The sequence below is a fragment of the Quercus robur genome, chromosome 2 (genome assembly GCF_932294415.1).
Source record: "Quercus robur chromosome 2, dhQueRobu3.1, whole genome shotgun sequence".
NCBI lineage: Eukaryota > Viridiplantae > Streptophyta > Magnoliopsida > Fagales > Fagaceae > Quercus > Quercus robur.
This window is the reverse complement of record NC_065535.1, coordinates 37747068-37764675: the sequence shown is the minus strand read 5'-3', so window position 1 is coordinate 37764675 and position 17608 is coordinate 37747068. Positions and strand designations below refer to the sequence as shown.

Genomic DNA, 17608 nt, shown 5'->3' with positions numbered 1-17608 from the left:
AAATTCCAAACCATCATCAACTCACCAACCTCCAAAAATGGTGGGTAAGTTGAAAATTTGGGTAGGTTGAGGGAAAAAATTTTATTCAAGCCTGCTAGCTATTGACTCACCAGCTTCCAAAAATGGTGGGTAAGTTAAAATTTTGGGTAGGTTGGGAGAAAATTTTTCATCTGAGCCCACTAGTTGCCGACTCATCAACCTCCAAAAATGGAGAGCCAGTTGAAAATTTGGGTGGTTTCAATTTTGCAAATTGGGTGGGTTAGCTTTAGTTATGGGTAGTATACTAAACTTTAAAATTTATTTTACCACTTATGAATAAATTTGAGTTGTATTTCCAATAAATTCTATAAATCATTGAAGAAAATCATAATGTGACTCACTTTCCCATTGATCAAAGTTCAAATGTCTTAACTTATACCCATAAAAGAAAAATGTCTTAAGTTATAACTTAAGAGTACTTTCTAAATTTTTCTTTGGGTTAAAAAAGAGAAAAAAAAAATGGTATGAGTACTATATCCATGTCACTATGTATACTTAAAAATATGTTGGGAAAATATCATTCATTTTTCATATATATTAACGTGTGTAAATCATGGAGTTAACCAAAAATAATAATAAAAATAAAAATCTTAAATTTGATATAAGATAGTCTAAAAATAGATGAATATATCTAGGCAAGTTGGGTTGGATCTTTGTGATTTTAAAAACTCAACTCGCCATCTGACCCGACCCACCGCTTTAATAGTTAAACCTGCCCAACTCGCTTGAAAATCACTATCATATCCATACAGGTGTTAAGGGAATCACAAAAATGTGTCTTTTAGTGTGTTAAATTAGGTCACTAATTAATCTTACTTCCCTCCAAATTTTGTTGTATGCGTGATTTACTATATTCAATATTTGGTTTTGTTTCAATTTTCTGCCACTATTTTTTTCCTCAGCTTCTATCACTAATGTTTCTTTGTACTTTTTCTGTCTTTTTATTTATTTTATTTTTTTAGTTAAGAATTCATCTTACAGAATTAGAGAATATGATGTTGGAAGAAGCAATTCACTTTTTTGTAAAATAAATTTATATATATGTGTCATTCTTTTAAATAATTGGCAATTGTGGAAAAAAAAACCAAAAAAAAACAAAACAAAAACAGATTATCTAATCATAGACTTTTGGGGATTTTTGTTAGTCTTTGAAATTTTATAACTGAGATGTCAATAATTTATTGCTTTAAAACTCACTTAGCTCAACAGTGGTATAGTAAGAGTAGAAAAATATATAACCTCTGAGCTTTGAACGTGCGTAGGTCTTATGAATAGAAAATTTTGACAACTAAAAATACAAAAAATCTGAACATGCGTGTAGTGATTATTAAACCCTTCCCAGGGCAAAAATTGGTTTACACCATTTGTTTTCCCACTTCCGCCCTCAGTTCAAATTGGTCTTAATTGTCTAGTTCTTGCCTTCTTGGTGTCTTCTTGGTGCAAACACAAGGTACAAGCTCCCAATTATACACATGTATGAGAGAAAGAGTAAAAAGAAGACAACCCAACCTTATGAATGAAGCCGATTAGTTATTGAGTTTGAGATAAAACACGCCCGAGCATTTAATAATTAAGGTTTCTTTATGCATTTTATTGTTAATTATTTAAGCACTTTTTCTGATTATTATAAGACAACTTTTTGAGTATTATTAAAAACATGCGTTTCTTTTATATTGGTGACGACTTCAATTTTGCTTGGTGCTGACCCCAAGCAACCCTTAGGTGCCAACTCCTAGGGGCCTATTAGTTATTAGATTTGAGATAAAGCACGCCTGAACATTTAATAATTAAGGTTTCTTTATGCATTTGATTGTTAGTTATTTAAACACTTTTTCTGATTATTATAAGACAGCTTTTTAATTATTATTAAAAACATGCGTTTCTTATTGGTGCCAACTCCAATTTTCCTTGGTGTTAGACCCCAAGCAACCCTTAGGTGCGGACACCTAGAGTTTATTCTTTGTTCTATTGTTATTTAATTGCTCCATTAAAATAGTGTGATGGTCTTACGTCAGTTCTTTTGGGTGATGATATTTTTTTCTCAGGCAATTTCTTGGATTTGCTTAGATAATTGTCTGCTTTGAGCAGATTTTATGATTTCTTGGGTTTTGTTTGATCTTTGAAATTTGATTTGAGCTAATGTCTTCTATGATTTCCTGGTTGTTTTGTTTTGTTTTGTTTTTTTTTTTTTTTTTTTTTTTTTTTTTTTTTTTTTTTTTAAATACTAGAAAACACCTTAAAATATTTCCCAAAGAATTTTTTAAAATGCAACTAAACACCTGAAAATATTTTAGATCAAAACAACACAGCCTTACTATTTGACACGCTAGCAGCTTTAGACCTGTGTCCACACCGGTACCAAGATTACAAGAGCAGTGAGATGGAAAAAAAAAAAATCAAAAAATCTACCCGTCTATTCTTATCTCGCTCACTTTTTCACTCTGCCAGGAAATCCAAATTTACATCTTCAAATCTAATCATAAAGGTCACTTGGGCCTACTTAACATTAAGAAAGAAAGAAGAAAAAAAAAAGTAATTATATGGAATAAATATAAGACAAGAAATAAAGACTAATTGTGGCCCTATCTACTCAATGTACGCAATAACACTTGCAGAAGGATTGTTATGTCTAGCCAAAGAAATCACTGTAATTGACAGTCTCAGGCTTTTATATCTACAACAGAATGCATAATTACCAACCTGCAAGCCCACGTCGTTCAAGCAAATAACTAATGTATGATTCTGTGTAAGTCTCACTAGGAAAAATATGGTCATAAACCTAAAATGGCTGGCAAAAGCTACCTGATATTATAAGGAAATACTACAGTCTAATTCCTTGGCAGCAGTACCAAGAAATTCAATAGACATTCCAGTTGCGAGTCTGCTATGAGCTTCCCATGTTAAGCACTTTTCAATGTCATCTTGCCAGTCAATTACACCTAAACTAAAATACTTATAAGGGGGACCAGACATGCCATTTATGTCCACTGGTTTAGAATTAGACTTAATTGAACCAGTGTGCAAAATATCACGAAGAACTGATATGCTCAGAGCACGAACATGAGCACTTGGATGAGAAAGACATCGGATGGTAGCTGATAGGCGGCACTGCAGCATTGGACCAAAAATTTGACATTAGTAATGGTTTTACATTAACATAAAATGAACAGAATACTCATTCTTTTCGTCTTGTTAATGAGTAATGTCAGGTGGCCAGTCAATCAGGCACTTGGACTTTCCAGTGCCCGAGTTCATAGCAAATTTACATTCAGCCAGGAATCAAACTTGATCAAGTGTGTCAAGAATTGGGTGTGTATGTTTACCTTTAAGAGGTTTGAAAGGCCATCTGCAACTGCCAATCCAGATTCTCCCCACTCCAGCACAGGTTGAACCGCTCTGGCTGTTGCTTCCAGTAACTGACAATTTATATGTTTGGATCATCAATAAAGCATTGAAGATGTATAGAAATATAATAATAATTAATTAAAGGGAAAAATTACAATTTACTCTTGTTGTTTGACCCTATCACAATTTAATACACAGATTTTCAATTGTTACATTTGATCCCCTAAGATTTGGACCAAAATGAAATCATTAGAGTTCGGCCCAATGTATCTATCCATAACAATTTCATTTTAATCCAAACTTCAGGGATCATAGTGGTTGCAAACTATGTGTCATGGAACTACAACAACATAAAGTTATGAGATGTTACCTCTAGTTGTGGTAAAGTGCAAGCTTCTCCGTCAACGAGCATCCCATCTGTGGCGCGCAGAAGCAGATCTGAAGCACTTGCCAAAATCATTAATGATTCTGGCCTATCGTGATTTCTCATTAGCTCCACAATCAGTTTTACAATTCGTTGGTTGATTCTCCACATCTTCTGACCTTGATCATCATCTTTGGCAATCCAAGGTTGTAATTCCCTATCCGCCTGACATGCAAACAAGGCCAAGAAAGTGATGAAACAAATAAAATAATTGGAATTACATTATAACAGTAAATAAGGATGGTGACTGAAACACCAGCTAGGCAACACCTCTATTAGAGGTATGTGGTTAAGTGGTTAAATGGTTAAATTTACCATATCACAATAGCTCAAGCTTTTAGGTTGATCGGTAATTTAACATGGTATCAGAGCAATAGATCCTAAGTTTGATCTGTGGTTTTACTCTACCTCCCTTTTAAAATGTTAAAAATCCCACGTGTTGGACCACACTTATTAAGGAGGAGTTTACCAATTGTTCCAAAAGCTTAAGCTGTTAGGAAATGGTGAATTTAATTCATTACCACAATGAATTAAATTTCACAGAATATTTTTTTGTTCTTTTCCTAGAAATTAGGTTTTCATCCTATCACAAAGGTTGTTCTGAATTTTTAAAGCCATATTTAAAAGTTGTTTCAAGACAATTGCCAAAAGAAAGCTAATATATATATATATCTAGGTGACAATACAAGTTGAAAAAAAGTTTGGACCTGAAGAACAACTGCTGTAGCTGCTTTTGTAGGTGATGCTGATACGACATTGCATAGCGCATCTAGAACCTAAATACATCCAAATATGGTCAGTGAAATACATTTCAGCTTGAACATAGACACAATTATTGAAATGAAATAACAGCAGAAATATATTAAATGAATGAACCATCCCAGAACCAGAAGTGAGAAACATTTCAAATTCAACATAGAAACAATTATTGAAATTGAAATACATCCAAATATGGTCAGTGAATTACATTTCACATTGAACAGACACAATTGTTCAAATAAAATATAGCAGAGATATATTAAATGAATTAACTGTCTCCAAACCAGAAGTGCCTATTGTTAATACTTAATGGTAAATTAGTAATAATCTCCTACTCCAACATAGAATGTGGGAACCAAATCACAAGATCAAGGCAGAATCAGATATCTTGTTCACATTTGAAATTTCATGTCACTAATACAATCTACAAGCATAGACTGAAAGGTACACAAAAAATTCACAGTAAATAAAATCGCACAAGGAGACAACAGCAAATACATGTTTTGTGATTTCTTGCATTTCCCCCAAAAAAAAATACACACACACAATATAACCATACCATGAACAGATCCTTTTAACGTCAGACATTTAAGTGATATTCCTTTTACATGACAACAATTCAGTTCTAGGAACATAACAAGGTACATTCATATTTCTATTATATCCTTAAAATATTGTCAGAATATAAATCCAATATAGGGAACATCATAGTCAGAAAATTATATTGCTTATGTTCAGGAGTTTATATATTGAAAGACTTAAAGAAAGGCTGCAACAGAAATGATTCATACCTGCCTCCATCCTTGTTGGGCAGAAGTGCTTTCTTCACTAGGTTGAGTTTCAGGAGCTGCAATCAACTTGTGCCACAGCAATGAAACAACAGAGAAACATAATTCTTGTTTCTCTGGCAGCACCGATCTTAGAAGAACTTGAGCACTGCAATTAAATCCTATTTGCCTATCCATCGTGAGGAAGTTGGCTAAATCTGAAGCATCTAATGGTAAATTTGCAATACCTTTACCCAAGGTATTTCCTGAGCCTTCATTTGGATGTGATGCTCTAAATTTAGTATCTGAATGGGCTGAATCCAAAGACTGTGGAGTAGATGACTGCCCAGGATCAAAGCAAACACTGTTTTCACATTGACTTCGTCTTTTGCCATCAGAATTCAGGAGGGACTTCTTCCACAATGGTGTATGTATTAAGTGTGCTTCTAGTGGCTCAGCCTTGTTAACAATGGATGCAACAGCTTTGCTATGAATATCAATGAGGTTGTATAGTGATGATGCCCTGGTGTAAATTTGATTGTCCCACTTGCAACGCATCAATACAGAGAGAGCATGCATGCAAGCCTTTGACCGTCTAAATAGTTCAGAAATATGTGCGGCAACCATTGCCGCAGCAACTATCTCGTTTGAACTATAACTCCATGAGGTGCCAATAGAAGAGGGCTTCAGTGAAAAAAGTGCTTCTAAAATTGCTAAGATTCTGTGAGTATGACGAATTGCAGAGTCAATACTATTTCGAAACTCATCACTAGATCCATTTATTTTCACAGGCTTGACAACATCTGAAACATCTTTAGAGTTTGGGTGACTACTCGCCCTTGAAATTAGAGGAAATAACTGAAGCTCACAGGCAAGAGCACAAACAGCAGCTAGAACATAGGAATCAAATGCCGCTACAGGCCCTTGCTTTTTCAACTTCCTAGTTTTCATCTCCCTTTGCCTTTCAGATATCACTTGTGAGTCCTCACTGCTTTCATTAGATGGAAAGCTTTCTTCACCTCTCGGTCTCTTGCTCCCATTCGACTGAGCTTCATGACTAACACACACAGTCAACACAACAAAAAGTAGTCGTGAAGCAAGCTCTACAGAGGCACATGATTCTAAGAAAAGTGAATGGACCATGGTACGAAGCTCTGCCACAGCAAGGTTTTTGGAGGCAGACCCTATGCCATAAAGGTATCTTGTTTTTCTGGTTTGTTCTTTAGAGGACTCAGATGGAAAAGTTCTCTGAAGAACTGCTTCAACAGTAGCAACAAAAATCTTCATGAGACATGCTTCAGATGGACTTCCACGAGGAAGGTATTCCAGGACCTTAAGGAGAGGTATGTACAGATTCCATGATAATATGGGGGGTTGCAATGGAGTTGCAACTATGATTTCAGGAAGATCAACTGCAGAGGAACTTAACGGAATCAGGCCATAGGCAGCTTCCCATATGGTACAAATTCTCCATTCAACCTCAGGGCCATGGGCACAAAGCATTGATGCAATCCCTTGTGCAGTAGCTTCAATAGTCGCTTCAGCCGCAGGCACTTCAATCTGATCAGAAGTAATTTTTGAGATGGCATTTAGGTTAGATTCATATTTACACACGCAGAAAATAAAAGGAATCATAGTCGAAAAAAACTATGTTGAAGTTCTCCTAGCATATGGAATCATAAAACTTGAGAAAGATAAAAAGACATGCCAACAATTATCACTTGTACCTGCTTTTTATAGCTTGAAATATAACCGCCCAAAGGTTCATGTTGAACTTCAACTCCCTCAACTTGCCTTAGTGGAGGAAAAAGCAATGCAGGCTGTGAGAGTATGCGGAAAAGTAAAGCTGCTGCAGCATCAGCAGCTATGCCTGCTCTCATGGACATTGCAGTCCCAATGGCACGCAAGAAATGCAGATGCATCCAGTTCCGAGGAAGCTACAACAACAAAAGAATAGCAGTTTATACCAAAAAACAAAAATGCTATATACATTTAGATTTATCTGTTTTTAATGCTATAAAGTGGCTGTTAACAAATTGAAACATCAACAATACCAATTATGGTTAACTTGAAAACAAGAGCAAATTTGTCCTTATAACATATGGTGACCCATGAGAATACTTGATGGAAGTATTTGTGTAAATCAAAATCTTCTGAGCCCTTTTGCAACAAAAATATCGTATTCTAGAATAAGGATAGTAGTCTAGGTAGGAGAGGAATGCATGAAAAGCAATAAGAGCAACAACCTATTACAGCTCTAATACAATGTTGAACTACTAATTAAGGATTAAAGCATTTATTATCCTAATAAATTAAAGGCCCAAGTGTGTGTGTGTGTGTATTTCAGGGGAAATAAATGAACAAAGGTGTTCAGTTACATTCCAGGGGAACCTATATGGAAAGAAGTGTGAAGAGTGAACCAGATAACTTGAGCTTTGCACTGAGGTTTAAAGCAGGAGGTAGAATAAAAAGATGCAAACCTGACTGATATCCCACAGATCTTTGGAGTAGATCAAGGGAATCAGTCCCACTAGTGGCAAAAATTATGACAGTTTATTGCATATCAGCAGGGACTAGCCACTTCGACTCTTTATTGCATTTTTGCATGGTGAGTTGAAGGAGAGATTTATGAGAAATATTTATTCAATTATCAATATTATAAGAAATAAAATAATGAAAAAATACTTAATTTTAAGAGGTTTCTGGGAGCCATGAAGTATGGGCCTAAAGGATTTGGGACCAGGGTAATGAAATGAAAAAGTTGAAGACTATATACATGTGTGTGTGTGTGTATAGAGAGAGAGAATAAAATGTACAACACCAAATGATGATTTTAGTTGTAGAGATTCTCCAGCTGATACTATTAAAGGTTAAGACTATAAAACATAACATCACTTAGGTTTTCAATGTTGTTAGGATGTTCAATAATTCTCCAAAATCTTCCCACCCAAAGGATGTACTCAAAACATATTTGGAATTTAAGGGAATCTCCAAGAAACTCATCAACATTTGACTACTTATGCTGATGTAAATCTTAGAAAAGTTACCAATAAAAGATATGCAGGATTTTATATTCATTAGTGACAATTACCTCGACTGGGGAAACGGAAGGAGATTGTTATTGTATAATTCATTGCTGGTGCAAAATCCTAATCTTTGTTGATGGAAATATGAACATCAGGTTTTCCATATAATTCAACAAGATCTCTTCTTGCAGATCAATGACACTCAACAATAAAGATTTCTACTGAAGCAGGTTATTCATGGGTAACAGATTAAAAAGAAAACTATATTGGTTTGAATGAGTTCAATTGATATTGATCAAAAGCATAGTATCACAGCATACGTAGTTTTCTACCAAAATATCCAGCTTACCCTTATGCCAGATGCATAGTCTTCAGCAGCCCGAAGGAGTTCTACAAGCTGGACAGCAGCATCAAGTGCATCTGGGGCCCATGATGGTGGTGCTTCAAGAAGTCCAAGAAGAAGTCTCTGTGTGGCACTTGGTGTAGCAATGGCGTAATACCTAACAGAGGAAAGAAACAAATTCAATCAATTTATCAGCAAAAACTCAAGATATACGCTGCTAGATTCAGTTTCTTTTCTTTCCCTTGTGTTCCCTCGGCAGGAAAAGAGAGTGGTAGAGGGAGGAAAAGGATGTCAGGTTCAGATATTAACCTATGAAACAAACGTGCATATGGCTCAAGAGCTGGTAGCCCAGCAACTAGATGCTCATCCAAAGCTGTCGTTGGAGGAGGAAGCAGAAGCGCAGGGACAGCAGCCGCCGTTAAAGTAGCAGTTTCATAGCGAGCAACTTCCTCATCACAAACACTTAAAATGACACCAGCACCATTTGCAACAGCCCACCTTGGAGTTGATGGCATAAGCTGAGGATGCTTTCCAGATCCACGAGAAGAAGCTGGAAAAGATCCCAAAAATAAAATAAATTTTTTTGAATAAGTCAACTAATGTTTCCCCTTGTCTCATGCAGTATAAATCTTTCTTGATATTACATTTACGAAGATTAGAAGAGTGTAAATGTAGATAAGGGCCGTTATAAACTTTTACGAATTTAGTAATATATGTGAATAGAGAAGGTACAACCATATTCAGCAGTATTAAGTAAATGGAGAAAACCCTCCACTCTAGGAGTCTCACCTTGTTTTCTTATTTGCTCTTTGCCCCTAGTCATTAACACCACATGGTATCATAGTCTTGATCTTAACCCAAACCATCAATGTTCTTTCCTTTTATCCCTCCTCATCCTATTATGCCTATTTCTTCTCTCTCCATTGCTATTTGAAGAACCAAGGACCCAAACCAGTTTATCATACAGAGAGAGTCCATACAGTTTCATAAAGTTCTAGAGTTTGATATGTTTCAGTGCACATAAAAGTTTATTAATTTTTTTTTAATGTTAAATTTGTTTAGTTTGCTTGCTTCGAATTCATTTTCTTCTTTATGTTACTTTCTTCATTCAGCTAATCAGAAGAGCAGCTTGGGGATGGGTGTCGAAAGTTTTATATGAGGTGAGATAAGAATGGAGAAACCCACCTCATTGCCATCTCTATTTACAAGATAGCTTACAAGAAGAGGAAGAAACAAATACTAGGTGTTTTTTCCTTGCTATTAATACAACAGCGTAAGTTTTTCTTGCTCATAAAAATTATAATGAACGGAAAACTAAGAAAAAAGATAGTATCACCCTTGTTTTCCAAAATCCTGTCAAGTAGGAGTGAACTACATTATAAAATGCAATTTGTTCTTCAGTTCTCACAAAAAAAGGTACATATTAACCTAGACCTTCTATATTTTATTAAGTACTTCAATATGTCCTATCATTTCACATAAAAAATTAGTAATAAGTTTTTTTTTTTTTTTTGATAAGTAGAAAAAAAAAAAAAAAAAAAAAAAAAAAAAAAAAAAAAAAAAAGATCAGTTTCCATAAAATGTATTTCAAATTTAATGTTGCCAGTTGAAAACTTCATCTCGTTTATGGAACTAACTAAGATTATTCAGAATTGCAACTCAGAACCATCGTTTCAAATTATGTTACTGCAAATCACGTAAAAAACAAATATGGAATGCAAAGTCACATTTTATATTCTGAAGAGAGATTTAACTAACCAGTTGTAGGTGGCTTGAGTTCTCCAGCAGCATATTTACCCATAACACCACTGCACCTGTAAATGAAAGAGAACATTTGAGACATAAATAAGAGCATATGAAAAGAAACAAAAAAGAAGGTTAAGTCTTCTTTTTCAACCATGTGTAAACCTTTACTACCAATTGAAACCTGTAATTAATCAAAACATTAATCAAAACATTACTTTCTAGTTTATGCTTGGAATTGTTTACCATCAATAAACCAGCATGTCCTTGAAAGTTAAAACCAACAGACAGCAATTTTGGAATATTACAGAGAGCATGATAAATGGAGCAGCAACAGAAATTGCTAAACTCCTCAAGTCCACCATGATATCATTGGCGTAAACAAAAAAAGTATATGTAAAAATAAATAAAATAATAAAAGAAAAAGAATAGAGACCCAGAATTAAGTCATCATCTGTCTTATCTTTTCAGAGATTCAGTTACAGTATTCATTTTGCCCTCAAGTTAGCATAAGATATCTTGCATTGCCAACTGATCAAGAATCTCATCACAATAATAACAGCGTGATGTCTAAAGCTTGTGATTATAAAACACAAAAACAGTGGCGGCTCTAGGAATTTGTTTTAGGGTGGTCACTAAGAAACTTAAATTACACAATCTAATATAGAGACAACTTGAATATAACGTCACAAAAAATACACACACAAATACATGAAATATTACAATTTTTTTGTCCTAAGAAAGAGAGAGAGAGAGAGAGAAAAAAAAAAAAAAGATATAGTGGAAATTGAAAATTAAAAATGCTGATATGAGAATAATAAAATGACCACAACAATTTCATAATAAATCTTATGCAATAACCTGTTATTGGTGGGTAAAACATGTCAATATTGAGCCCAAATTAAAATTAGTAATAGCTTACCACATAAAATTTATTGTGAAAAAATTGTGGATGTAACATTACTCTTATTTTTGTTGAACTCAAATTCTTGTAATTCTCAAGTCAAGGTGTTTAACATTTTTATTAGGGTAGTCAAAATAGATTAATTTAATATATAAATTTTTTTTCAAGTCAAGGTGGTCACAAAACAAATTAGTTTAATCTAATTATTTATATAATGTTTTTTTGCTAAGTATAAAAAAAATAATAAATAAATAAATAAATTGGCAAGTGAGGGAAGTCCCAGGACCACCCTCACGTACAAGTGGAGCTGCCACTGCACAAAAACGATTATGATAGAAAATGGTAAACTACCACTTATCCCAAAAGCTTAAGCTATTAGGAAAGTGTGACTTTAATCATTTAACCATTATTCTAACAAACAACACATTGCTTGGCACAAAACATTGGTAAATGAATTGCAATGTAGCCAGTTTTATGAATAAAAATGAAGGAAGTTTGCAAGACCAAAACCAGGTTGTCCAAGAGCAAAATTCATTCACTTAAGCCCTTTTCCTCACAAGAAATAAAACATCCAGTCTACCAAATTAAAAACATTTGTTCTAGAAGATAGAGATATCAATTAATGAAGGCAGTTTGGAACCCCAAATACTAGTTTATCTAAGAATAAACTTGACCCCTTTAAGCCTTGGTGTTGTTTAATTATTTTTCTAAGAATTGGATCAGGTGCCACTTTGCCTTTCCACAGTTCATGTCTTGTAATCAGCACCATAATTTTCATAACTTCATAACCAAAACAGTAGTGCTAAGCCACTTCTAAATGATGCACTCACCATCGGAAATAGTCACTTCGGATACCAAGAGGTGCAGCCAGCAATATATCTGTAATCCAGGGAGACAAAGGCCTTAAAGGTTTCCTCTCTTGCTGTAACAAAGGAATATGGTGGCTGGATTCCCCGCTAGAGTCACTAGTGGTAGCATGGCAGCCACTACTGCTTCTTTCTGAATAACTATTCTGTTGTTCCATCTTGTATATTGGGCGATTGTAGTGAGTTAAAACTCGCAAAATCTCCCCACATGCCAGAGCCCACTGTTCAGAGTACTCATTCTGTAAAAAGGGGGAAAAAAAAGTTTGCAAAATATAAAGGCAGAAAATTTTGTTCATCAAGCAAGGAAAATCTTCAGTACAAAATGAAAGTGATTTGAAAATAGCATGATCTATCTGCTTATTAGTGCAATACCTCACTGCTTGGGCAGACCAATGATATGAAAGAAGCAAATGGAGAACTGGTCCTATCATACACCAATGTACCATCAATGATACATGAAATAATTGGAAGAACAACAGCATGCCCATGCTCTGGATGATGAAGGACAAAAGTAGCTGGAAGTACATTTAAATACACAAAGCAGTCATTATACAGCATGAGAAAATATTTTCAAATGAGAACTTATAATCAATTATTATTCAAACTAACATGAGGAAAGCATTAATACCCAAAACGTCATCAAAAAGGCGCTTTTCCTTTGATGGATAACGGTTACGGATCAACTGTCAAAAATAACATGTTTCAGTAAGCAAAATCTGTTATAAACATCCAACACCTCAAGTCTCCATGAAATTAGCACTTCTTTCATTCTAATAATAAATGGAATTAGTAGAGTATCTGTCTCATTCCAGCTTTCAGGATGAGGAAAACTAGTTCAGAAATAAAAACAAAAAGAACATACCTCAGCAATGTCCTCTGGAAATTGTTCTGATGTAAATTGACCAAAGTACTCAACATAAGCAGTAATTTGAGCCTGGTGGGGAAGGAAAGAAAGAAGTACGTTTCTCAAATATTGTAAGAAATGGATTCAAAAGAGGCAAAAATCTAATAACCAAAAAGAAATCAAATAGAAAACATAAGATATAGAGAAGATCAATAAACACTCAAAAGCAAACAATCATTTTCAGAGCAGATAATCTACAAACAAGTAGTTTTTTTAACCCCTTTGTACTTTTGGAATAGGCATACATAGAGCAAGTTCTCAATACCTTAACCTTCAAAGCAAACAAGATGGCTGTGGAAATAGAAATAAAATTTACACCACAGTAAATTGAGGAACTAACGGATGCATTAAGAATATAACACTTAGATAATGAGATAAATCTACATATTATGTCAGTTGTGTTCCTTCCAGTTTTTCTCCAAATCTTGTTCTTAACCTTTCTCCATTAGTTTATTGAAAAACGGGGCAGTGGAGAGGAGAGAGGAGGGGGGGGGGGGGACCGCTTTGCTGAGCATAATTGGTGTTGGGTATTCCCTCTATCTCCATTTTCTTACCAAAAAAATAATCTGAAAATGAAACACTTCACATCCAAGTATCCAACCGAGGGGAGAAATTTCTTCTCTTTTTCCATTTTTCTTCTCTCTTAGGAGATCAACTACTTCTCATACTACCAGACATACCGAAGTCAGCAGCCCTACGAGCTGGTCTTACTTCCTGTGAGGACAACTTGAGCAGTTGAGCATATCATTGCTAATTTGAAAATAATTTTTAGATTGTCAGTCATTAGGAATTTTGAAGAGGATTGCAGATCAGGATCTAAGTTTTCTGATTTAAAGCCATTCTTCTGTTGGTAGGATACTTTGGTCCTTGTTGCTTCGATAAATCTGATCACTAAGAGCCATTTTAAAATTAGGGAAGCTAAGCTAACAAGGTTACCTTGTGTCCTATTTAACGATAATTAATTTGCCACTACTAAGGAAATGTTCAAAAGTGTGTTATCACAAAAGCCCTTTGCAAAGTTTATAGCAACTGCATGTGAAAAGCTCTTCATGACTCCTTTAGATTCTGTAGCGAGGATTTGATCATTTTACTTTTTCTTAAAAGAGTATTTTATATGAATATTCTGTATCATCAATTTACATAACCTAGAAGGAAATCAAATTTTATCTTTCTTTTTATTTTTTTATCGGAATGATTTATATGTTGATTGGTGATATCAAACTCAAACCAAATTTTCCAGCTTTATCAACTAAACTTAAAGCATTCAAGTTTCAGAAAAAATCCCCTTATTGTTACAATAGTGGTTATTCGTAATATTTTTCCGAAAAGGATTGATGATTCTATGAAAATCTCAGGTAGTTATAAATATTATTCTGTTTCAATGTTATAGTGATAATATTTAGAAACTTAACAAGAAGTTAGATTGGAAAATTTAAGATTACGATGATTATTAATAATAATAAATAATAAATAAAAACAAACAAAACAAATAGATAAGACAGACACAGGAGAATTGAGTTTGATACTTGGCTATCTCCAGAAACCTTGGGATATTTATGGACATAATTTTTTTTTTTAAAACATATCCACTCAATAATTCATAAACATAGGGAAAAACGTAAGACTAACTCTCCACCCTTGACTGGGAACTGTGAATGCTTCAGATTTTTCCAGTTTGCTCTCTACTTTTTTCCTGTGTTGGTGGATGAGTGAGTTTGGCCCCTAAGTTAGGAAAAGGGGGAGATTCAAACTGGTGACCTTCCCCCTAAGTTAGGAAGACAGGGAAAAGGCGTGATCCTCAGCTGATTATGCTACCCCTTGGGATTAAGTTGCTCTATGCTTGATCTTTACCAAGGGTACAATTTTTTTTTCTTCTTCTAATAAAATCGTTATATTTTCCTGATGCAACAAGCATTTAAAACTTAAAAGTTCTATCATATTTCCTAAGCATCCCCCCATATTGTGCCCAAGTATATGAAGATCGGATACAATAATATTTGGGTTTAATTTAACCAAATTACAATTGAAGTTACTCAATTCAATTGGAATTTCGTAAGTCTAAATTGACACCGATACCATCCGTCTGTAAATTTCCTAATAGTATATAGCTAAACACAGCACTTATGCACTATATTCAGTAGACAACTTTGTATGAACAAAGTAAAGAAGTTACAATATTATCTCCTCAGTGCCAAATGGAAAATAATACCAAACTTCAGACTCAACAACAACCATATTCTTTTTCCAACTGATTACTCATATCATCATAAATTCCTCAAAATTCAGTATTCACTTATTCAAAATCAACTATTTCAGCAGCTTGAACCTAGGCTCATAGACCAAACATGAAACAAAAGCACAAAGCATGGATTTTTTTTGGGGGGGGGTCGGTTATGGATGCTCAACAGATTAGTCAAGGTCGGGCACGTGAATTCTTTTTCTCCATTCTATTCTTTATCCCAAGTCATACCCTTTGTTAACTGACATCATTTTTCACTACTACTACTAAAAAGACTAAAATCAAGCATAAAAAAGAAAAAGAAATAGAAATCATAAGAATTAGAATCAGAAATGGGCAGGCACCTTTCGTTGTTGGGCATCTTGCGGGGGAGGCCAGAACAATGAGGAGAACTGAAGACCATCAATCCACCTCTCAGATGAAACAGCCATTAAACAAACTTATGCTCTCTTAATACACAATCAAACTAGCTAACAATCAACAATCAAAACACTGTAATTCAACAGCAGGGCCCGGAGGCCGGCCCGATGTGGTCATAAGATCGATCAGAAACCACGGATTGAGCTCCACAACTCCCAAAACCGACAACCAAATTCAAAACCCTGTGCAAAACAAATCGCCAACTTTACTATTTAACTTTTTAACCAAAAAAACAAAAACAAAAAGCTTCAGACTTGAAAATCTTGTTAATTGTTAGCTTAATTGTGATTGAAATCTAAGTTCAATGACTAACAGAGTAAACAATAATCAGAATTACGTAATTAAAAAAGAAAGAAAAAAAATCAACTTTATCAGCCTAAATTTAAACAAAACTTATATTCAGAAACTACAAACAAAAGTTTTGAAACAAATTAACCACACAAAAAAAAAAAATATATATATATATATATATATATAATAAAAAATCTAAACGCTAAGCAACCAGTACCAACCAGTTCAACTAAGCTTTGTGTAGTTTATAAATTTGGCAAATATGCTCAAATTAAAGAAAAATGTTATTTTTTAAGGCAAAATTACAGCATGAAAAATCAGAAAAAGAACACTCAAAAAGTATTCAAGTAAGAAACATAATTTTTTTTCCTAACAACATAGAAAAAAAAAAAAACAAAAAAGAGAAAATAATTACAAGTACCTACAGGTGCCTCTCTGGAAGCTGATATCTGAAGGAAAAAAAATCTTGAGATATTTTTAACTCTGAAATACTGTGATGTAAAATGAGAAAAATAAAATTCTTTCCCTTTTTTTTTTCTCTACTTTGCTTTTGGTCTGAGAAATATAATAGAGAGAGAGAGAGAGAGAGATGTGGAAGTACTGGGTTGTAAGAGAGAGAGAGAGAAATGAAGATCTTTAGGAGAAGAGTGAGAGGCTTGTTATTGTTATGCTTAAGATTTGGGGAGTGCGTACGTGGCAATGATATTTTCCGCGAGCCTTAGAGGTTGCCTGTCACGTCATCACCTATTACTATTACTCTTTTAAATTCCCATCCCCATCCCCATCCCCCATACATGCATACATTCACATTCACATACATAAGTGAAACCAAACTTCTTCAACTTTTACCTCGTCGTCAAGCACGAGGGACTGATTGAATGATATATATAAGTTGGTATGTGAAATGACGCAAATGCCCCCAACACCATGCATTTTATTTATTAGTACAACTATTAAACTCTTTTTGCTGACAGTATATTAATTAGACTGTTTGGTTATATAATTGGATTCAAACATTTAGTTGCATTGTTCAATAAAATAAAAATAATTAAATTTAAAATAGTCAAAAATTTTATTCAATTTGAGAACTTAATGTATCATACCTAATAAATGTGAACTTATTGGAGGAAAAACTATCTATGACAATAAATAGTATAAGTGTTTGTGGGATGTGAGAGGTAAGGGTGTCTACAGTGAGAAATTATTAGGTCCTTTGGGAGGACTAGGAGGACTGCAGAAGTAGTTCTTTCTGACCTGTCAACCGATAAAATATAGTTATTTATGCAAATGTAACATCACTTGATGATTTTTTATTTTTTATTCTTATGCCGATTAGGAAGCTCACTCACACATGTGCATAGGTAGTATTGTCTCATTGGTTGGGAGGACCACTTCAGCAATCCTCTCAGTGGATCTAATAATTTTTCATCTCCAAGAGGGAATTTTACACACATATATACTTAAATTAGACTAGAGTAAAATTTCTATTTTGTATCCAAAAAAAAAAAAACAAAAACAATGACAACAAATGTAAATTG

General features: G+C 34.2%; 1 protein-coding gene across 2 annotated transcripts; it reads right to left on the bottom strand.

The window, feature by feature from the left end:
• Positions 1–2603: 2603 nt before the first annotated feature.
• LOC126713595 (protein GIGANTEA) lies at positions 2604–16714 on the bottom strand. Of its 2 annotated transcripts, none has more exons than XM_050413380.1 (15): positions 16492–16714; positions 15704–15961; positions 13079–13150; positions 12845–12899; positions 12589–12731; positions 12181–12455; positions 10462–10517; positions 9013–9253; positions 8710–8860; positions 7062–7271; positions 5359–6894; positions 4516–4584; positions 3755–3973; positions 3363–3455; positions 2604–3147 (listed from the first exon to the last, which is right to left on the bottom strand). In XM_050413380.1, exons 2-15 carry the CDS (start codon positions 15788–15790, stop codon positions 2848–2850), a joined length of 3507 nt encoding a protein of 1168 aa, XP_050269337.1. In that variant the 5' UTR covers positions 15791–15961; positions 16492–16714; the 3' UTR covers positions 2604–2847. The 2 variants fall into 2 exon arrangements, with proteins under 2 accessions (XP_050269337.1, XP_050269338.1); XM_050413381.1 differs by having other exon boundaries at positions 16496–16714.
• Positions 16715–17608: the final 894 nt, after the last annotated feature.

Coding starts and splice junctions, on each gene's coding strand:
- LOC126713595 (XM_050413380.1), bottom strand. CDS start 15,790: ATGGCTGTTTCATCTGAGAGGTGGATTGATGGTCTTCAGTTCTCCTCA. Junction 13,151..15,703: donor AAGATGCCCAACAACGAAAG/GTGCCTGCCCAT, acceptor CTTCCCCACCAG/GCTCAAATTACTGCTTATGT. Junction 12,456..12,588: donor TGGTCTGCCCAAGCAGTGAG/GTATTGCACTAA, acceptor CCCTTTTTACAG/AATGAGTACTCTGAACAGTG.